General features: G+C 33.3%; 1 protein-coding gene across 1 annotated transcript; it reads right to left on the minus strand.

The window, feature by feature from the left end:
• Positions 1-11,172: 11,172 nt before the first annotated feature.
• On the minus strand, positions 11,173-12,528 carry LOC128214346 (heparan sulfate glucosamine 3-O-sulfotransferase 2-like). The gene is made up of 2 exons (XM_052920769.1): positions 12,290-12,528; positions 11,173-11,809 (listed from the first exon to the last, which is right to left on the minus strand). The coding sequence occupies exons 1-2, from the start codon at positions 12,526-12,528 to the stop codon at positions 11,173-11,175; spliced, it is 876 nt and encodes a 291-aa protein (XP_052776729.1).
• Between the last annotated feature and the right edge of the window lie 12,243 nt (positions 12,529-24,771).

Below are 24,771 nucleotides of genomic sequence, written 5' to 3' on the forward strand. Positions count from 1 at the left end.
TTTATCATATTAACAATAATTCTGATTAAAATCTGCATTTATCCGCCCTTCGTAACTCTCTATTCGCTAACAAATATTTTTTTTGCTTAGAAACGGAAAAAAATAGTTAGGTCGGCGCATTTTTATAGGTAGGGTCGGGTTACCCGAAACGGACATATATTTTTAGGCCTAACTGATGGAATTACCGCTTTAAAACTAAAAATTTAATAATAATAATAGATAACTTGTATTACATATTTGCAAACATGTATTAACATCTTTAAACGGCCATTAAAATAAGGATTACAATATTAAGTCCATATCACAAAAATGTCAACTGTGCTCTGTGCTCTTTTTTGAAAAAAATGACGATTAATTAATGGTATTATTCCAACAGATATTATACAGGTGTTTTGCCAATACAGAGCGACACATCATTGGATACGAGGTATCGGGGTTACCAATGTTCAATACTGATGACTGCGTTTGAACAGTGGCTACCAATTGCCTCGCAAATACTTTCATCGACAACTGTTTCCAAGAAACTAACTTTGGAAGCGTATAAGATGCTGTGAAGTAATGAGCTTTAAAAAAACACATTCGTCTGGTAAAAATGATTTCTTTATTAGGCTCTAAATTATTTAATGCAGACACGGAAATATCTGTCCAGATTTGTATTTTCTAGATAAAGTATTTCGTTGAAAAGTGCATATACTTCTGCCTTATTTTTGTTTTACTGACTGTGATTTAAAATAACACTTTAAACAAGATGAAAGACAGCAATCACGAGATTGTATAGGAGGCAATGGTTTTTGTCTCAAAGGGAACTGTATTTGTCGGAACCAACGCATGCTTCAATGAATCAATCTACAAACAAATTAAATTTAAATACAAGATCTTTATTAGCTAAAAGCCCGAGCAGTTAGCCGCGAAACAAAGCCATCGTGAGGGTTCCTAAGGTAATAATTATCGTGTAACGTATGGAATCGGAGCTCTATTGGAACTCTCGAAACTTCTCCCATTTATAATCAAAGCGCGAAGCGCTAAACGACTATCTGCGGGCAAATATGTGAGAGTTGCAAATTTTATTTGAACTATGGGAATGGGTGGAGGGCACATATATAACAGTAAAAATGAGCGCTTGTGCCCACACTGGGCGAGGAAACAAACATATCTGTATCTATTATATGGCGTCTTGTGTCATTTTGTTATGTAAATGTCACTTCAATCGTCGTATTACCCCTTCCGCATTTATTTAATGTTACAATGCACGCCCCTTTCAATCGTTTCTAAAGGTTTTTCGTTGCTTTGATATGATATTATACGATTGGAAAATACAATACATCACATATATCATTTCCTTTTATGACAATACATGTTTTGTTTAAGGAAATTCTTTTTTTTACAAACAACTTAAGCAATAATTTCAATCAAAATGCACAGCGTAGCACTTCAGTCGACGTATCACCATGTATTTAAAGTTACAATGCATGCCCTTTTCAATCGCTTCTAAAGGTTTTTCGGTGCTTTGATTAGATATCATACGTAAGGCAAGTTTTATGAACATACACGTTTCAATTGTTAAAGGAAACTGATTTTATTTTTAAGAGCAACTTTAAAAATAATTCCTATCAAAATGAAGAGCTTATCAAACGGGTCGTTTTCCCGCGGTGAGGACAAACATGTGGTCAGTTAATGTATGTAGAAACTATTTTTAGAAAATCTGTCAGTTTATGATGTTGAAACTATTTTTAGATTATCGGAAATTGTCTGTTTTAAGAATGGGAATATGATTGTGCTTTTTCAAGTTTTATTGATAAATAAATGTTATTTATGTGTAACGTAAATATCTGTGTAGAAATAATACTAGTGCTGTTATGAAGGCCTCGCACACTTTAGATGTTTTACAGGTTTAATCCGAACTACTTTGCTTCATCAAACGTATGAATGACTCAATGTCGTATCAGGGCATGTGTGTAAGAATAAATTGAAAGCCTTATGTCCAAAACAAGAATACACCGGAACGAAGCTACTACGCAAAGAAAATGAAAACATCTTAATAGAAAAGTATACGCCTAAGAATCATAGAATGAATAGTATTTTGTAATTGTATAGCAGGCAAATCATTGTATTTGAAGCATAAGGAACGCGAAACCTGAGATACAACTATTTTGACTTTCAGACAATCATTTTTGTTTCTTATCTCATAAAACGCTAATATCAAAACTACACCATTACGAATAAGCGTGCTTCAGGGTCACACCAGGTTATAATAACAAACCATGCAGGCGATGGGACACTTGCGGTCGGTAATACATCTTGGGCTAAACTCAGAGTGGATATCAGTATGTAAATTAACTGCCTACTAGAGCCTCCATTATTTTGACCCATTAATCTTATAAATATAACGATCTAAAAATAGTTATTTCCTGTTAAAAATAAAACGCCGGGATACAGAAATACAGCGCGGAAATAGCCGAACAAGCAAGAACTCATACTCGGAACGCAATACAACTTATCTATTTTTATCATTTTGTCGTCATTCTGCTAAACATAGAGTGCATTGAGACAAAAAAATGGGTTAAAACGACATGAATAGAAGTAGTTCTTTGGAATTTGCGGTCTTAAGACTACCTGCGCGCATGCGCAGATAGTCTAAAAACCACTTGGTCAGAGCCTCATTTATTTGACAGTAACAATCACTGTCATATCGACTGGTACAGATGATGTCATTTAATTACTTGCACTTGGTCAATAAATCCTTGCTGGTGGCTTATCTGATGACGATGCACTCGCTATGATAGTCTTATTACAATAATAATACAATGGAAACTATAGAGACAGATTGCCGAACAATAGTTGTACTCGCATCGTTTTTTCTGTAAAATCAATCTTTTTAAAAAAAAGTATGTACGTACTTCATTTATAATCACCCTGTACGAACAAAATTTATTTCCATAATCTTGAAAGCCTTTAAAAAGACAAATGAATCGGTATTTAAATTGTTACAAATATAGCTAAAAGATAACTATATTGAAAATTTTAGAATTTGCTATCGTGGAATATGAAGTCTCTTACTCTCTTATGACTAGAATTGACGCTATCATCATTCAAATACCTGTCATGATGTTTGTCTTAAAGAAATTATCCAATTATTTGTCGCTCAAAAATAGATTAGATTTGCACTTTTGTGTGCAAGTATTGGTCATATCACCAGGGAATCAACACCACAAGTTATAGGCCTGCAGGAGCATTTACGAGCAACACTCTTCGTTGGTTTGTTTGTCTGTTTATCAGTTAACACTTACAAAGCACGATTGAATGCTTGGCAAAAGCAACTTCGCAAGTATAAGAGTTTCCATCACAGCGTGAAATATCAATATGCCGCATAAACTTGAAAGTAAAAAAGGTTTATTTTGCTCTTGTGACTCTTTTTGGAGTTCATATTAACAAATAAGATGTCGCTGTGGTCTTTTCACTCCAGATTGAAATTTGTGTACGTGTTTTGGAATTCATAGCATATTTACCATTCTTTGAAAATATCAATATGAAGCAAGATCATTTCGATGTATTTAATAATACTATAAAACCAACATGGGCTAGCTCATTAGCCACTGATGGTTCAAGATATAAATTTAGAATTTATTCTCTTAATGCACGACGTTACAATTGATGTATAAGAACATGATTAACTGGCGCTATTAACTTAAATCTAAGCAAAGTGTTTTGGAGTAACATAAGGAAGAAACCAAATACAAACTGAGTCAACAACACTGTCTGTATTATTTCTGAAGTTCCTGTGATCACTACTTGTTTAATTTGTTTAACCAAACATTTGAATTAAAACTGCTGCAGAAAGAACAGTACTCATAAGTTTAGAGTGTATATGGTTTATTGCCATTATTTCTTAATTGTAACTGATCCTACCTTTTTTAACTGCCAGATTTTAGGTATAAGTTGTTTTTGGTTTACTTTTTTATTTTGATATAATATATGTACACAAGTCTTTTAATACAGAGTTCCTGAAGTGACAAAAAGAGACATTTATTTTCGATTGAAATATTTAATGCATGTTTTGTTTGAACCGTTAATACGGAACATATTTCGTTTATTACGAAAAAGGATTTCATAACAACGTGTGTCTTTATGTCCATTTATTTAAGTGCCTTCAACAGTTCAAAAGTGGTTGGAGAAAGTAAAACAATATTTGCTTTAAAAAGATCATGTTCTATTTTGTTTTGAACAATGATCTTTTTCACGAGTAAAATATAAATCGTTGGCGATATGTTTTGTGGTAAAAAGGGTTGATCAAAGTTTTAGATTTTATCTTATTTTAAATTTAATTTATACAGATTTACAGACAACCAATATGCCATATATTTAAATCTTTACATACGACCAATATAACATACAATGAACTCTATGCATTTTTTAAGGACGACCATAATGACATTCACTGCTTGCAGTCTTTACAAACGACCAATACGTCAAATATTTACGCTAAACAGTAATTCGTAACTTTAAAGAGTCCAATGATTCGTACAACATTTAATTCATGTCCTATGGGTCTGTAGGGAGTTACAGTCATAATTGATTATGGATAGTCCAATGTATGTCCTAAATTTAAACTCTTTACACGTTTGAATAGGACATGGTAAAGACAACCTATATAATGTATATTTGAGTCTATTTAGTCCCTGAATAGAGATATGAATCTAAACAAACACTTCCAGGACATACATTTGACTATTTGCATACATTGAAAGGGCATACGTTAGACAATATTCAAACATTTCATTATACGACATATGTTAACATACGTTTGGCTCTAAACAACCAACACATTGACCAACCGTTGATGGCATTTTGATTTAAACTCTAATATTATAGTTAAATCAAACATGTCTTGGACTCAGGATCAACAATAAAATACATGCCTTTGACTATATAGAACTGCTCATTGACCACCCAAGGAAGACACGCCTTTGTCTCATTCATATATGCTATGAACTCAGTGTAGTTTCAATAGTATTTATACAGGGAATGCATGTTTTGTTCCCGAAACAGCATTTTTATAAACAACATTAGAATACATCCTTAGCATACGATCTGAAGTAATATCTAAATGATGAAAAATGGCTCGTTGGCTACGCTCACTCCGGACATTCTTAATTATTAATATTTAACTTCATGCGAGCTAACTTTTACTTCACCGGTAGAGTTTATAACAATTAGCTCTTCGTTTACTATCCAATATAATCCTGCACTCTATGTTGTAACATGTCATGATAGTTGCCAAAGGTTATCTTAAAGAAACGAGCGTGTGCTTTCAATCAGTTGAGTTGATCTAAGAGTGAAAGTGTGTCATTCGAATAACAGAGAACACGTTCAGGCCCAGTAGTTACTGCAACAAAAAATACCTGTGTTTCCGGTGACCCGACCGACCCTATTTTTTCCTCGCCGACCCTAATCTTTTTTTAGAAATAAAAGTAAAAAAAAAATATCTTAATTTTTTTTTTTAATATATCGTCATTATTTTCGTTCTTTGTCTTTCTATGTACCCGGAGAATAAACTTTCATTCCTTATTATGTATTACCGAGACGCTATGTCAACAGGAATACAAAATGGCGGAGGGCGGCGAACCCTGTCCGATATCTTCAAATTGACAAACGCATGTTTACGGTCCAAACACGTGGTTAATCACAAGAGACATATTTTGCAGTCTTTAAAATGAAAATATTTAGGATTATAGCTCGCGGTGTTATTTATTAATGTCCAAAATAAAACTTTCTTTTTACGATTAGGCATTGCGTATATCATGCAGGCTTCTTATGATTAAGCTTTGCTCCATCTAATGCAGGCTACTTGCCAGGTTCCAATACACATTTCACAAATCGTTACATTAATTTATCCGCAATTATCAATGGTTATTTATTTCGCCTTATTAAAAATAAGTCCCATCAGCTGAAATCCAATTAAAAACCTTCGAAAGTTAACGACACATTTGTTGGAATGTGTCGGCTGCAGATCAAACGATACTATTTGTGACGTCAGTGCACGAGCGGTGATAATATCAAGGGCGCATGGCTATGGTTTGTATTTAATTCGGTCAGTCGGATACTGTACGATCCCATTTGATTGCCAAGATTTCGCCTAGGCTGGTAAGAAAATACCATACGATCGAAATAATGATAATAAATAATCATCGTCTGGGAATCTTATAACAATGACCGAAATGTTTGAATTCACTATAAATATGAATGAAACTTTGATTGTACGAAAATAAGATAAGTAAAATAAATCCATATCCGCGTTTACTTGTTCTATTTTTAACCTACCTCCACTTGAAGGCCTAGTTTAAGGAGCTCACAGTTGACAAGAAAATCGGCGATTTTCCTCATGCAAATTAACAAATTAGTTGATAATTGACTGTTTGGGTAGAACATTATCACAGATCTGTAGAAATTGAAGTGCTGGATTTGTTTTCTAAAAACCGATCGCGACTTATAAACGAGTATTGTATACAAAAAACACCAGATTTCATGGACAAAATTGGCGGGAAAATACGGTAGTCAAAGGTGTTTTTCCGTGACTTTTTGTTAATTATGAAACGCTTAGATATAGCATAATTGTTATGATTCAACAGAAAATTGCATGATATGGAAACAGTAAAAAAAAAAAAAAAAAAAAATCCCGACCGACCGACCCTATTTTTTTCGCCATGTCACCGGAAACACAGGTATTTTTTTGGCCTTACCCTACGCTGTAAGAAGACATTTTTTTTTCTTCTTTACATGACTGTTAAAATCATTTGCTAAGTACGATCTCAAAACGTTTGAACCATGCTATTGCAATCCGCTAAGACTGCCTTGTTTCTTACGAAGTGAATGCCATAGATCCTTAGTTTACTCTGCTAAACGAAACATATTTTGTTAAAAATGTCATTTATGTTGACAGACAAAAGAGCTTATTACATCTTATATATGGATTAAATTAAACTGGCTTAATTTTGCGCTAGTGAAAAGAGCAAGCTAAATAATAATGCAAGTGATGTCTCCAAATTGTTGCTTCCGGTAAAAACAATTTATGAATACTCCGTTTAAATGTCGCTGCCATTCCTTTGTTTGAATCGCTGTAATTTTTTCAACTGGACATGTTATGTAATCATCTGGAGCAAAATGTATAAACTTGTTAAAGATATCCACAGGTTATATTTCGATAAGGTTAAACAGTACAGGTTAATACTTACTATAAGGAAAATATTGACAAATCAAAAAAAAAAATTCGGGTTACTTTGACCAAACCAAAGAATTAACCACTTGTATTGATGCTGCTGCATCTACTTAATGTTTTGTAAAATTATTTAGCTAGTGTACTCTGAAAGGCTAGAACTAAAGTAAGTTGCACGTGCCAATAACTTACACAATCGAATTTGTTAGCCAGTTGATGGTCATATTAGATATTGGAGAGGATTTTACATGGGAGATCCGTTCAAAATCATCATGTAGTTCTCTAGCCTCTGCTTGTTTTGTTTTTTATTTTTTCAAGACTAAATTAAGAGCTCAAATATGAAAAAAGTGTCGCCTTTAAAAATAATTGTTTTTGGTACACGGGTGTATATCTTATCAGACACATCAAAAAACCCATTGCCGCCAGCGATTTTCTTTATAGTTTCATATAAATCATCACTGGGAACTAATTGCTGTAACGGTGTCTCATACACCTCGTTTACTTAAATTACGCACTTATCAGTGACGATCGGATATACAATAGAGCAGTTGCGAAACACGACGTGTACGTATTTATAACTACACGTACACGCAAATCTTGCAGTTATGTATAAAGGTCGTTTGCAAAATATAATTTCGAACGTGGACTTGTATGATCACTGATACTTGCATATATCACCTCTATTGTGCTATCGCATGTGTCGTCTTACAATGTACGCATTGGTCAATCACGTGGTACACATATACACGTACCCTTAAAAGTGCTATTTAGCAACTTTTAACATTTAGAATATCTCCTGGTACGCACGTTATGTTCCGAATTTACATGATAGATTTTAAATCATAAGTAAATTGTGAAAAACATCCGTGAAAGGATTCTCGGGTTTGCGTATTTGCTTTTTTGTTGCGTTGAAATGTTCAAATCCGATGTACGGGCATTTCAAAGTCACCGTCTCTTAGGTGCAAAGTGACATTGCAAAGGTGCTTTGTGTAACTGATTGACAAACACCTGTACACTCAAATGCAGTTCCTTTTTATCCCTCGAACATATGTTCTACCAAGAATCGGGGAGTCCTCTGGTAACACTTACAAAAACACATACTTATATAATCAATCAAAGTTATAATTATACATGTGTTTCAAAGGAACATTTAACATTCTTTTCTCCCTTTTAATATTTTCCCGTCCGTCATTCAAATGTTTTAGAAACGGTTTTTCAGCGTTTTCTCATAAAAAATCACTATAAAGTTTCCAATCTTATTTTATTGCGTTATTTTGTCAACATTAAGACATATACATTTTACTTAAGTTCACATTCGTTTCAGGCCTTCCCAGAAAGTTCTTGGGGCTATAGACAGTCCCAATGCAGTGTGATTGTGATTTTAACCATGTGCTAGGGATACTAATCTTGTTTGCAGCTGTTAATTAACTTGGCATATGATGCGTCTACAGAGACATTTATTTGTAGTGTATGCCGTTAAAAATCGTGTTATAACATTTATTGTAATAAGCATGTTAGGAAATAGTCAGCGAAATTCAAATTCACTGGAACACGAGTCTACCTGAGGATTAAACAAGTTTTAATTGCCACAAATGTCCCAACCATGCACTACAATAAGGTTTACGACGTATCGAACACAAGGGCTCAACCAATAAAATAAGCACATGTGTCTCGTTTATAGCATTTACAAGACTCGTTATTTGAGAGAACGCATATTAGACAAACGCATCAAAATAAGTCCATCGATAATGATTGGATTACAGCCTTGGAACTTTCAGTGAAATTCGAGTTCACTGGAACACGAGTCTACTTAAGCTTCAACAATTAAATTGCCATTACGTCACACCTGTCCCACAATGCACTGCAAAAAGGTTTACATATCGAACACAACGGCTCAACCATAACTGAAAATAATAAAATGTGTCTCGTTGATAGCATTCACAAGAGTCCTTATTTGAGAGAACGCATAACAATCGTATCTGTAGCATATGCACAGTCGTATAATTGTATGTGTAATCACATTTTTAAATTATTTGAAATAAGTTTTAGTTCAACGTGTCCGGGACTGGACAAAGTCAAACTGATCAATATCTTAAAATATCTGACTGCTAAGACTGGGTGAGATCCAAGTTTGGTAAAGATTGAAGGAAAAATAAGGTTAGAAAACCATTACAACGGAATAAACGAGCGAGTTCATAACCGTTTTTGTATGAAAGATAAAATGTGGCCAAGAATTTCTAAGGTATTATTCACAATCAAATGACAACGGGTGGGTTATCTAGATTTTGTTCAAAGTTGGAAGTTAAAGATAGAAAATTACATAACAATTTTTAACATAGACAAAACATCAATATCCTACCTGTCCGATACTTCCATTTATGTTTATGGTCTGTAAGTTAGCAAGAAGACTAATTATGAACTTAATATTCCTGTCACGCCAATGTTGCATTCAAGTTGCTTTGAGCAACAGCGGTTTAGTAGTTGTGTGTTCATTTTTGAAACTTTAAAGCATTGTTTTAACATAATGTGCAATAGAACGGTTCCTGTAAATACATAGTACTGTATATGCCTTTACGCATTCTTACCCACGACAGTAATCAATTTGCACTTTTGTGATAAAATAGAATACACCATATGTCTTTCTACAAGTATGTCTCGTCAATTGGACCTAATTCGGGTTCATTTTTGCTACAACAAACTAAGAATAAATATATGATTAATGCAAAATAGGCGCCGGATAGAGATTCGATAATGCTTCAATGGGAATTCTGTTTAAGTATTGATTTTGTTCAACGCTGTTATATCGTTGTCAATTAGAAATAAACTGCGAATATTTGTGTATGCCTCCCTGATTGAGCCCGGTTTATATATCCGGAATATATTGTTCAAGGCAATGAATGAACTAACACAGTCCACGGGAGGTTTGCATATGAGCAGATTTATTTAGCATGATCAATGATCTAACGGAAGTTGTAATCGCGTATTTTATTGACAACATACCGATAGCATTCTCCAAATAGCATTATAAAGCTGTTTATGTAACTCTAGAATAAAATATATTTAACAAAAAAATGCGGGAAAAGTGAACATAAACTTATTCTGAAATGTCGTTTTAAAACCAATACATCAGGAAGGTTATCAAACAAGGATAAATTGAGAGATATTTAGGATATAACAACTAACTAAATGTTGAAACTTCAGAAGAAGAAGAGGTATGTGACTTTATATCATAACAATAATGGGAACAATGACTAAAATCACGGACTAAATAAACCTTTTTCTGGCGTAACAGTCGTATGTGCAAATCCATTTCATAGAGAATATTTCCGAAAACCAATACAGCAAAATGCGGACAGTATAATGTGCTTATGACGTGTTATTTGCTGAAACACTGATTTCTGCCCAGTTGCAATAGCATCTCGAATATTGGCCTTGAATCGTTTGCAGATGTCAGTTTTTCTCTATCAAATACCCCACGCACGTTTTCTGACTGAAAAGACAATGCCACTTTAATACCACTTGAGCCAAAACGTGAATCTCGCAAAGATATTTGCAATCTTTTCAGAAGGTTTCTTTCATAACATGATTTCAGATATGTTGCTGATTTGTACTGGAGTTTTCGTATGGTGTGATATGATAGCTATGACGCTTATATCCAATTCTGTACGAATGAACGACTTCTTATTTACTCAAAACTTCGACAAGAAAAAGAAATATTTATATATTTCCAATTCAAAGTTTCTTTTATTCGAAACACGTTAAATTGAAATTTCGCCATGACAAAAACTATTGTATAAAAATACTCAGCAGAAATATAAATACGTTTGTGCATTATAATGCATCTAGATTACACAAATGTAATTATAGAACATAAAAATATATAATACCTTCCAGTATTGTTCATGTTACACCAGTTACAGGATTTCTGGCAAGCAAGCATTCAAAAAACACTTCACTTATGGTTACTGTTCTCTTTGTATCAGATTCCATTTGAACGTCTTGTTTATAAATTTAAACAAATACTGATTATAGGGACTATAGAAGTCGTACAAACGTTTAAGGGTTGTTGAATCAGTTTGTACATGGTTTCTTCCTTTAGTTTCTCCAAAACACTTTGCTGTACTCTTTCGTTTTAATATCCTTATACAAGGAAATCCACGCGTTTTGTTGAAATATATAAGGTTCCCATCTATTTTTCTTTCAACACCAATAAAGTCTTGCACGGTCTCTAACACTGCTAGAGGATTTGTTATAAGTTCTTCACCACTGACGATGTGGATGTTGCTACTTCCAAAATACTGCAACCAATATGTGACGTAACGAATGTAAATTCCCGTTTGAACGATTGACGAGTGTATATTGATGTCACCATCTCTTCGTAAAACCCTCCTACGGAAGGTCATATTAGATTCCACCTCGTGTTTACTTACTGCCTGAGTGAAATCAGATAGTGCTCTAATAACCGGATCACGAACAACTATAACAAGTTTAGTATTTGGAGACATGTTGTAAATCCTTTCTGGTACGTCTGGAGACACGAAGTACCTTGGAGTTTTCTCCATGGTGATCTCGTGTTCCTTCGTTGCAGGCATCATTGATCTGAAAAACAGCGTTCGAATACACAGAATCTCTTCTTAAATCTATTGATAGTACACGCCGCAAAACACTACACTTACAGCGCGTTTACTATAATATCTATTTTTACAGCTCTATACTTTGTATAACTCTATTATTACAAAATCACACTACGCGTTTGATTTACTAAGAACGAATGCAACATACGCGAAGTGAAATTACTAGATGTGGTTATAATTTTTGGAACAGTCAAATTAACCTCTGTGCATTTTATACCCATTCTAAATTCATGTTTTATTATATAGTAAATATAATCTATTTCAGACGTAAACGCAATAATTCTTATACTATAAATAAAACATTGAAAGCGAACATGTTTTGCTTTTTACAGAAAAATGCCAATATTCGTATAGCTAATAAATATGTATAATTATGTATATAAAATACTAAAAGAGTAATAATAAAATGCATTCAAACAAAAAAAAAACAATTAAAGGACTCTACCTGTACCAGTCAAGTCCACGGTGGTAGTTTCTGTCAAAGAAGTGAGGTTCTGGACCGGGGGCTTTTATCAGAGGGTGAAGTTTCAGGTATTCCAATAAAGCTCTGGTCCCACACTTTTTCACGCCAATAATTATCACCTTAGGAAGCCTTCTAATATGTTTGTCAAGGGGCTTACTACTCAAGTTTTCAGCTAAAAGTGGTATGTGATTAAAATTCAGTTTGATTGTTGTACGATCCATTGAAGTTGTTGGTTCTGTCAAACAGAGTTCTCTACGAGATAGATAACGTTGTCTCCGACACGGGCTCGTGAATTCTGTGAGCATCGAAGTATCGTTAACTGTGTTTCTCGTTGTATCTAACAGCAATATCCACGTAAATAAAACAAACATACAGATATAAAATATATTCACTTTTCCACGAATTACCATATCTGGAAATACCAATTCCAGATTAATACCCCGTGTCTTCAATAAAAGTAAGTCCACAATTAGAAATACATTTCACCAGAAGGAAGCATTTAAGATCGTTACACCACAGCTTCTGAATGTAAAAGCATTTATTTTCTTGGAAACAATTGTCGATTAAGCTGTTGGCGAGGCAAGTGGCATTTACTGTTCAAACGCAGCAGCAGTATTGGATATCGGCCATGCGACACCTCATCTCCAATTATGTGTCGCTCTGTATTGTCAAGACACCTGTAGGATATCGGGTAGTAAAAGAAAAACCGTTTAGCTCGTGATGATTTTAAGAAATATGCAGAACCGTATGCCAATATTATTTCTGATCACATGAACTTTGTATTTGATAGGTTTGTGATGATTTCCATGCACGTTAAAATAAGTTAGAAGCACATTGTGGTAAGTTTGTCATTCAATGTAAAGATCATCTTTAAAAATAAGGCTTTTGTACTTTTGTCTTATATTGTTTTCCATATAAAAAGATTGTCAATACGGTAATATGTAAGGGCGCGACTTTAACTGACAACCGATATATGGTTGATGCATTGTGAAATAAACTGTCGTAATAACACAAACATGTGAACAAAAAGTAAACTAAGGAAATGCAGTGAAATTGGCTGCATATTTAAGAAAGTGTTGTTGCTTTACAAACACTAGATGTTGTCAAACAATCGTAAATACTAGTCCTGTTTTAAATAGCTGCCTATATTACCAAAATACGTATATACAAAGAATGCTAGCCGTCTTCTGACCACTTAACGGGGTTAATAAATCAGTATGTTTATTATTGTGCTATTATAAACAAAACAAAACATGGTCTTCTGTGAAAATTGTTTGTTTTAAAATTTAATTCAATGATAATAATGGATGTTGTTTTTTCTTTTGAATTTATTTCATACGTCTGCGAGCTCACTAATTTATCGGCGATGTTTTTTTATGTCAATATGCTAATGAACAAACGATTTGACTTGTTACTAATTGACAGAACTTATATAACATGGTAGCAAATAAGAACAAAGTAAGTCAATTAAGAGGTGCATTATTCTTTTTTTAAATTTGTTTAAACAGTGTGTATTTACATAACTTGTATACGTGGGAACAGTATGCAAGAGCAGGCAGAACAATGAAAATATATAAATTAATTAAATTATGGTAAGTAGGTTTTTTTTAATACCTAAATGCACCAGAGGAAATCATATTGCATAATTATCTACTGTACAGTTACAACTGATTGTGTTTTTGGACTGTTTCTGCTGTTCAATCAAAGGCTATACAAACCAATAGTGTGTTAAACCAACAATCTCACATAATAATTATTAGAAAAAGCTTCAGCGTCTTTTGTTGTAGACAATAAGTGACGTTTAAAATGTTGGTCACAGTAATTATATTGACAGCAACACTTGTCAACTTTTTATAATACATAATATACTTATAAAACCACCAAAACACAAATATAATCCAATGTTAATATTTTAAAGGTATGAATTATACAATGAAGATTACAGGGACAAGACAAGTAGTCAAACGTTCAAAAATAAGCCCTGTTTAGGGGCATAAGGCAAGGACCCAAAGGACACAAACATATAAAACACCCTTTACACAAATACACCAACAGCAGATCACACACTCATCAAAAATAGATTACCGATAACTGATGGGATTACCGCTTTGAAACTGAATAATTGATTTTAATGATAGATAACTTGTATTACATATTTGCATATTTACCATGGAAATACGGATTTAATTATTTAGTCCATATACCAAAAATGCCAACCGTGCTTTTTTTGAACGAATGACGATTTATTAAGGGTATTATTCCAACCGATACTCTGCATGTGTTTTGCCAATACAGAGCGACACAACATTGGAGACGAGGTGTCGAGGCTACCGATGTCAAATACTGTTGCCTTCGTTTGAACAGTGGCTTCCAATTGCCTCGCCAATAGTTTTATCGACAATTGTTTCCAAGAAACTAATTGTAGAAGCATAAAAGATGCCGTCAAGTAATGAGATCTAAAAAACCTTCGTCTGGTAAAAATTGTATTTTGTACAAGGGTCTGAATAATTTGCAAACAAGGATATATCTATCTAGATTTCTCTTTTCTAGATAAAGTGTTTTGTCGAAAAGTGAATATACGTCTACCATATTCTTGTTTCACTATCGTGGATATTTCATTTAAAATTACGTAGCAAACACCACGAAAGAAAGAAAATCACTAGATCGTATCGGAGGCAACGTTTTCTGTTTCGAAGGAACCTGTAAATGTCGGAACCAACGAAAGCTTCAGTGAATCAAACTACAAACAAATTTAATTTAAATAACAGATAATTTTTAGCTAAAAGTCAGAGCAGTTAGCCGCAAAACGAAGCCATTATGAGGATTAATAAGGTAACAATTATCGGAGTAAAAAGTATGGAACCAGAGCTCTATTGGAACACTCAAAACTTCACCCGCTTATAAAAATCACCTGGTCAGAGCCTCATTTACTTGACAGTTTAAACCACTGCCATATCGACTGGTACAGATAATGTCATTTCATTACTTGCATTAATCCTTATCCTGTGACGATGCACTCGCTATGATAGTCTTATAACAGTAGTAATACAATGAAACTACAGAGACAGACTGTCAAACAATAGTTGTACTCGCGTCGTCTTTCCTGTAAAATCAATCGTTTTAAAAAAAGTGTGTACTTACTTTACTTATTACCACCCTGTGCGAACAAAATATATTGCCACCATCTTTAAAGCTTTTTAAGGGACAAATGAATCGGTATTTAAACAATAACAAATATAGCTAAAAAATAATTGTATTGAAAACTCTATAATTTGCTATAGTGGAATAAGAAGTCTCTTACTCTCTTATGACCAGAATTAACACTACCATCATTCAAATACCTGTCATGATGTTTGTCTTAAAGATATTATCCAATTATTTGTCGCTCAAAAATAGATTTGATTTGCACATTTTGCAAGTATAGGTCATACCACCAGGGAATCAACATCACACCTTATGGGCATGCAGACACAATTACGAGCAACATAGTGTTCGTTTGTTTGTCTGTTTATCAGTTAACTCTTACAACGCACGATTGATGCTTGGCAAAAACAACTTCACACACTATAAGAGTTTCCATCACAGCGTGAAATATCAATATACTGCATTTCCTTCAAAGTAAAACTGGTTCATTTTGCTATTGAGACTCTTTCTGGAGTTCATTTGAACACATAAAATGTCGCTGTGGTCGTGTCACCCTTAAAGAAAATGTGTGAACGTGTTTGGAATTAATAGCAAATTTTCCATTTTTAAAAATATTAAAGTGACGCTCTAATTCAAAATCAGTACATACACGTGTATCACAAACATCAATTTTGACTGATAAATCTTTAACTACCTACTAAATAATGCATGTATGGAAAAAACTGAAAACAAAATTGTAACTATGTATTTGATAGCAGAAAGCGCAAATATAATGATTGGTGAATGCTAAAAGATTACTGTGATCTACTTTAGTCTCCTAAGCCAGAAATACCATGTTTTATGCACATTTCCTTCAAATTAAATTCGGTATCCTTCATAAGAACAATTGTTTTCGACATTTATTCATTCATTAAGGAATATTTAAACAATATTTTTAATTGTTGTAAATCTTTTTTGGGAGTAAGAGATCTTCTTTAATATAGAGCAACGTTCGATGTATTTAATAATACAATGAAACCAATATGGAGTGAGGACTAGCCAAGTAGTCGAATGTCATAATTATTATTAACAACAAGATGTTTGAAGATATAACTTTAGAGTTTATTCTCTTAATACACGACGTTACAATTGATGGATTAGAAAATGATAAACTGACGCTATTAACTTAACCTTACTTATGACTTTTATGTTGGAAATGAAACACTGTCTGTGATGATGTAAAATGAATTTGAATGTAGCATCAAACTATATACTATATATTAAAGCTAAGACTACTGTTGTAAAGTTTTATACGACGTGTACTATAAATAAGTATCAGGATAGTTTTAGTATATCCAAATCTTGTTATTCAGGTCAATGATGCCGGCAACACACACTCAGGAGATCACTATGAAGAAAGCTCGTCACTTTTCGTAACTCCATATGTACCGTCAAAAATGTACAACATGTCTACAAACGTTAAACTTGTACAAGTTATAATGACTCCGTGATCGGAGCAATATCTGATTTCACTCATGAAATTAGTAAATGTGAAGTGAAATTAAACGAAGAGTTCTACGTAGATATGGATATATCAATATGAATTCGCCAATCGCTAAAATGATTAATTACGCTCGCCATATCACACACAGTTTCTAGTATTTTGGAATGAGTAAAAGCCACATTGTGAGTGTTGATGAACTTAGATAGATTGTTCTCTTTGTTTGTTGGATATCGTGCAAGACTCTAAAGGTGTTGGGAGATAGAAAGGACTTGGTGTATTTTAACAGAATGTGTGGATTTCTTTGTAAAAGGATATTAAAATGGTAGAGCTAAGTGCTCTGGAGTAACATAAGTGTCATAGGGTGTGACTTTTATATTTCAATAAAAGTGTTACAAATATATTTATTCGTATTTTGTTAAAATACCCTAATTCTCATTTATTACTCCGTCCCGTAAATTATCAGGTTTGGTAACTTTTACATATAGTGTAGTGTAGTTTGTTAAATATCGAGTTATAGTATATATTAACCTAAAACTAATACGTCAGTGTTTTAAATTAACCAATCAACTTATTACTACTTTCACTTTTAAGTCAATAAATCTTCACGTACGACGCCATTTTTATACGGTGCTTTTCTATCCAATTTATGCAGCTACTTATTTAGAATACTGCAGGTAATTCATTTAATCCCGTTATTATAATCTGTTATCTTTGTATTGATTTATAGTGTTATAGGTTTTTGTATGTCGTGAGATATTTACATTGTTTCAATGTATTGTTTGATGATCGCGCCATTGTTTATCTGAAATTCTGTGTTCGAGTATTTGTACATGTTCTATGTTAGATTACTTTATTATATATGCATTGTTTAGGAGGATGACGATGACGTCGATGGTATAGGTACTATTAAAACGATTGGCACGAATTCACGTTTGTTCTGTTCCCCATCTACCGCCCAGTAGAGGTCAGAGGTGGCCCGGCTGTTGTATAAAAGTCACACCCTATGACATAAGCAGTAAACCTCATACAAACTGAGTCAGCAACACTGTCTTTACGATTTCTGAAGTTCCTGTAATCAGTACTTGTTTAGATTTTTAAACAAAACGTTTGAATGGAATGAATGAATATGACCTAAAATGTAATAGTGTTATTATAAATAATTTTTCGTTCACTACGCTCACTCCGCACATTCTTAATCATTAAGAGTTAGCTTCATGCCATCTAACGTTTACTTCACCTGTAGTTTTAGAAGGATAAGCTCTTCGTTTACTAACCGATATAATCTTGCACTCTATGTTGTATCATATAATGATAGTTGCCAAAGGCTATCGTAAAAACCGAGCGTGTGATTTCAAAGAGGACGTAAGAGTGAATTGCTTCTTACATACAAAGTATGCCATTTGAAGTTCAGAGAAAACGCTGAGGCTCAGTGGATACTGCTTGGTAAACCTACCCTGTAAGGTTCAAATGCAAAGGAAGGCATATTTGTTACCTTTACATAACTGCTAATAGCATTTGCTAAGTACACTCTCCAGACGTTTGAATCTGCTGTTTCAATACGCTTAGACGTTCTTAAAGCTAATTCAATGGATCCTTAGTTCATAATGCAAATAGTAACAACTTTTGTTGAAAATGTCATTCGCATTGAAATGACAAATGTGCCGATTATATCCTATATATGGATCAAATAATTTTGTATTGTGGTATTAACATATCCACCAATAACATCAATTAATTTAAGTGCCCCGATTTTTTGTTTTATTTCCAGGTTTAAATTGAACTGGCTTAATTTTGCGCTAGTGTAAAGTGCAAGCTAAATAATTTCTTTAATGCCAGTAATGTCAATTATTGGTTGCGATAAAAACAATTTATGAACACTCCGTTTTAATGTCGCTTGTTGCAGTTGACTTCAGGTTATTTTTCGGATGGGTTACTCAATTAATTGATGAAAACAGTTAATACTGAATATGGGGTAAATATTGGCAAATTGATATACTTTTCGGCTAACTTTAACAAATACAAAGAGTTGTCGACTAGTATTTCTGCTGCAGTATCTACTTACCGTTTTGTACATTTATTTTGCTAGTATACTCTGAAAGGCTACAACCAGGGTAAGTTGCACGTGCCTATAACTTACACAATTGAATTTGATAGCCAGTTGATAGTCACATTAGATATTGGAGAGAATTTTACATTGGAAATCCTTTTTTTTTCTATTTTGACCCCGTTTATAATATTAACATTTACATCTTTACCTCTGCTTGGTTTTTTAATTTTCCATGACAAATTTAACAGCTCAAAACTGGAAAAAGCGTTGCCTTTAAAAGTAATTCTTTTCGGTACACGGGTGTAACAGTCCGAACTAGAATGAGGGAATGCCGTCATTTGTTCGACCTATGTTCTTTTAATTGCTGTGTTTATCATTTATTTTCAATAGTTTCCATTATATTTGAATAAATATTCACATTATCGAAAATAACTGTACACCATTCTCAGATTTAACAGTAACTAAACATATACCTTTTCTGACACATCAAAGAAACCCACTGCCGTCTCTTAGAGACAAAATTACATTTCTAATAAGCTTTGTATAAATGACTGACGAGCTGACGTATCTACTCTAATAAAGTTGTATGTGTTTCCAGGGATCGGGGCGTTTTTTACAAATATAAGCAATCAAAGTCTTAATATTATACAAGTGTTTCAAAAAAATATTTATTCCCTTTTAAACGTCTCCCGTCCGCCATTAAACAAGTTAAACGTTTTTTTAAGCATTTTCTAAAAGAAAACCAATATATATATTTAAACGAAGTCATGAGTATAACACCATACGTAAACAGTTATGGCAGACAATGTGTTAGTATAAATTGCAAGAATAATCAAAATGAATAATACGAATGGACACACAGTGAGTGTGACTGCATGGATAATGCAATGTAAAGCTATGATATATATCTGAAACATGTTTATACTAAATGAAGATCAAATAAATCACTTAATTTATAAACAATATATGTTTAATCCTTATGTTATAATATAAAATTATAATTTAATTCCATAACTTTTACGCTAATTGATTCATATCACCAAGGTGAGCTTGGTAATGGTTACAAAAGTTATTTTTATTCTTTTTATTCGAAGATCATCACTTATTTTAATAGTGTCATCCATATTACCAATCGGAAAGCCATTAGTCTCAAGCAGTGGAAATAAATATCGGTTTGTGCACAATTAAAAGTCTGCACAAAAAGAAATAGTCTTTCTTGATTATAATTTGTGGTTGATTCTTGCAATCATTGTGTTTTATTAAATATTAACTTTTGTTATCGTTAAAAATTAATTCGTAAAGGGGTTTTAAAAATGACAAATACTTCATCTTTCTATAACGATTGTTAACCGGGATTGAATGTAACAATCCATAATTCCAATCTACGGATCTAAATCCTGTTATGGTAGAAGACCGATAACTCAATACTGATGTGTACGTGGGAGCTTAACATTGTGCTACAAAGATATTAAAACCGCATCGTTTTGTCTGACGCTTCACTGATTCATTGCTGTAGTAGTTACAGATATTTAAAAGTCAACCGATTCGGAGTTATGTTGTTATAATGTTTTAGCTTTCATGTCATTTCAGTGAGCGTTTGCCTTTGGCTTCCGAGATGTATTTACTGATGAGGTTTGAACGTTCAGTATTATTATATCAACGTGTTAAAATAGAACACTGCTATATAAAGTTAAGTTCTATCATATTGTATTGCTTTCCTTTGTCAACACTGAGACGTACATATATCACTTACGCTCACAAACAAATCACAAACAAAGAACAAATGAACAAAAACGTTTTCATCAATTACCCGTCACTATAAATTTAGTCAAAACATTGATCATTCCGGGTATATAAGCCCATATGCAATCACCTCTGGACTGTGTCAGTGCATACTTTGTCTAGAACGACATTTTCCGGATATCTAAACCGGCTTCAATCAAGCACGCACTAATATTCATCGTGTATTTTCGATTTTTTGTGACAGCAGATATAGCCAAATCAATGCTTTACCGACATGTCCATTAAAGCTTTACCTTCTTAAAGTCCTAAAGCTGCAATATATGTTTTAAATTGTTGATTTCTTACTTTGCATAACATCAGTATAAACTGTTTTAGTGGCAATTTCTTTCATTTTGACAAAGGCAGACGTAATCAAGGACGTTTTTAACGTTTGTTTTAGAATGATCTTTATTGAATTTATGTAACATGGCATTATAACTAAGTATAAGATAAATATTGCGACAAATATTCAATGTGATAGCCATATATTTTAGTGAATATCATCTGATTGCAACTAAATTACAACCAACCATGCTTCAATGTCCTGAACGTTTAAGGAATTGTTGCTGATTGTCAACAAGCATATCTTAGAGATCTTGTATTCTAACCACTAAATACCTAGTGTCGTTTATCGATCATATTCGCTAACATTGCTTCTTCGGAAGAAGTAGAAAAAGCGACTATTAAGATTATACTATTAAATTACAAATAAATTGCATCCAATGATTTTCTAAGTATATCCATTGAAATTAGCTATTGCAACAATCAAAATGCATTGAAAGCTATATTGACACAACCAGTTGTAAGAAAACAATTATTATCCCTGCTTATAGCCACAAAGCAAGGACCAAAACGACCCTGACCTGGACACACACACACACACACACACACATAGAAACACCACATGCACCATAAGCATAATTATGTACAAACACACCGCACAGAACACAAACGTATCAAAATAGCTTCATCGATAAATGATTGGATCGTCACCTTGGATTTGACAGTGAAATTCGAGTGCACTGAAACACATGTCTACTGAGGCTTTAACAGGTTTAAATTGCCATTAGGCACACATGTCCCAACCATGCACTGAAATATGATTTACGTATCGAACACAACGGCTCAACCAATAAAATAAGCAAATGTGTTTCGTTGATAGCATTTACAAGACGTAATATGAGGGAACGCATATCAAACGTATCAATAAAATATGCACAGTCGTATGTGTAATTACATTTATATAGAAATTGAAATATGTTTATTTCAACGTGTCCGGTGACCAGACAAAGTCAAATTGATCAATGTCTTAAAATATCTGACTGCCAAGACTAGGTGATGACCAATTGGTTGAAGATTGAATGGAACATGAATGATAAAATATGGACAAGTATGTCCAAGGTATTATTCAGAATCAGCAGTGGTTTAGTAATTGTGTGTTTATATTTGAGACTTTAGAGCATTATTTTAGCATAGTGTGCAATAGAACGGTTCTTGTAAATACATAGTACTGTATATTTGCGTTTACGCATTCTCACTCACTTCACTAATCAAATTGCATTCTTTGTGATAGAATCAAATACGCCATTTGTCTTTCTACAAGTATGTCGCGTCAATTTGACCCAACCCGGGTTCATTTTGTTTAACAAACTAAGAACAAATATATGATTAATGCAAAATTGGCGCCGGATAGAGATTGGATAATGCTTCAATGGGATTTCTGTTTAGTATTGATTTTGTTCAACGCTGTTATATCGTTGTCAATTAGAAATAAACTGCGAATATTTGTGTATGCCTGCCTGATTGAGCCCGGTTTAGATATCCGGAACATATTGTTCAAGGCAATGAATGCACTGACACAGTCCACGGGAGCTTCGCATATGAGCAGATTTATTTAGAATGATCAATGATCCGAAGGAAGTTGTAATCGCGATTTATATTGACAACATACCGATAGCATTCTCGAAATAGCAGTATGAAGTTGTTTATGTAACTCTAGTATCAAATATATTTAACATAAAAAGAGGGGAAAGTGAACATAAACTTATTCTGAAATGTCATTTTAAAACCAATACAGGAAGGTTATCAAACAAGAATAAATTCAGTTACATTTAGGATATATATACTGACTAAGTGTTGAAACTTTAGAAGTAGAAGAGGTATGTGCATTATATCATAACAATGATGGAAACTATAAAGACTAAGATCACGGACTAAAAGTACCTGTTTCTGGCGAAAAAGTTTTATGTACAAATCCATTTCATTGAGAAAACTTCCGAAAAACAATACAGCAAAATGAGGCCAATATAGTATGTTTATAACGTGTTATTTGCTGAAACAATGAACAAACACGAATTTGATTTCTGCCCAATTGCAATAACATCTCGAATATTAACCTTGAATCGTCTGCAGATGTCAGTTTTTCTCTATCAAATATTCCACGCACGTTTTCTGACTGAAAAGACAATGCCACTTTAATACCACTTGGGCCAAAACGTAAATCTCCTAGAGATATTATCAATCTTTTCAGAAGGTTTCTAATTAACAGGATCTTAGATATGTTGCTGATTTGTACTGGAAGTTTCGTATGGTGTGATATGATAGCTACGATACTTACATCCAGTTTTGTTTGAATGAGCGACTTCTTATGTTCTCAAAACTGCGACAATAAAGTAAAGTATTTACATATTTCCAATTCAACGTTTCTTATATACGAAACACGTTATATACTGAAATGTCGGAATGACAAAAACTATCGTATAAAATACTCAGCATGAATATTAATACGTTTGCGCATCAGAATGCATCTAGATTACACAAATGTTATTATAAAACATTTTAATACGTAATGGCGAGCAAGCATTCAAGAAACACTTCACTAATGATTACTGTTCTCTTTGTATGAGATTCCATTGAAACGTCTTGTTTATCAATTTAAACAAATACTGTACTGATTAAAGGGACGATAAAAGTCGTTTAGACGTTTAAGTGTTGTTGAATCAGTTTGTACATGGTTTCTTCCTTTAGTTTCTCCAAAACACTTTGTTGTACTTTTTAGTTTTAATATCCTGATACAAGGAAATCCACGCGTTTTGTTGAAATATATAAGGTTTCCATCTATCTCTCTTTCAACACCAATAAAGTCTTGCACGGTCCCTAACACAGCTAGAGGATTTGTAACAATTTCCTCACCACTGACGATGTGTATGTTGCTACTTCCAAAATACTTCAACCAATTTGTGACGTAGCGAACGTAAATTCCCGTTTGAACGATTGACGAGTGTATATTGGTGTCACCATCTCTACGTAAAACCCTCCTACGAAAGGTCATATTAGATTCCACCTCATGTTTACTAACTGCCTGAGTGAAATCAGATAGTGCTCTTATAACTGGATCACGAACAACTATAACAAGTTTAGTATTTGGAGACATGTTGTACGTCCTTGCTGGTACGTCTGGAGACACGAAGTACCTTGGAGTTTTATCCATGGTGATCTCGTGTTCCTTCGTTGCTGGCATCATTGATCTGAAATATAGCATTCAAATGCACATAATCTCTGTTTGAATCTATTGGTAGTATCCACCGCAAAAAACTACACTTACGGCGCGTTTACTATAATTTTATTTTACAGCTCAATCCTTGTTTTACTCTATTATTACAAAATCACACTAAGCGTTTGATTTACAAAAAATGAATGCAACATACGCGAAGTGAAATTAATAGGGGCAGTTATCATTTGCGAAAAAATCGAATTAATCTCTATGCATTTTAAAACAATTCTAAATACATGTTTTATTATATAGTTTATAGAATCAATTTCAGACGTAAATGCAATCATGCTTAAACAATTAACGAAAAAATAAATGCAAACATATTTACAGAAAAATGCCACTACTCGTATAGCTATCATCTATATATAATAATGTATATAAAAAAACTAAAAGAGTATTAATAAAATACATACACACAAAAGAAAAAAAAAGAAAAAGGGCTCTACCTGTACCAG

The sequence above is a fragment of the Mya arenaria genome, chromosome 2 (assembly GCF_026914265.1).
Source record: "Mya arenaria isolate MELC-2E11 chromosome 2, ASM2691426v1".
In the NCBI taxonomy this organism is placed as follows: Eukaryota; Metazoa; Mollusca; class Bivalvia; order Myida; family Myidae; genus Mya; species Mya arenaria.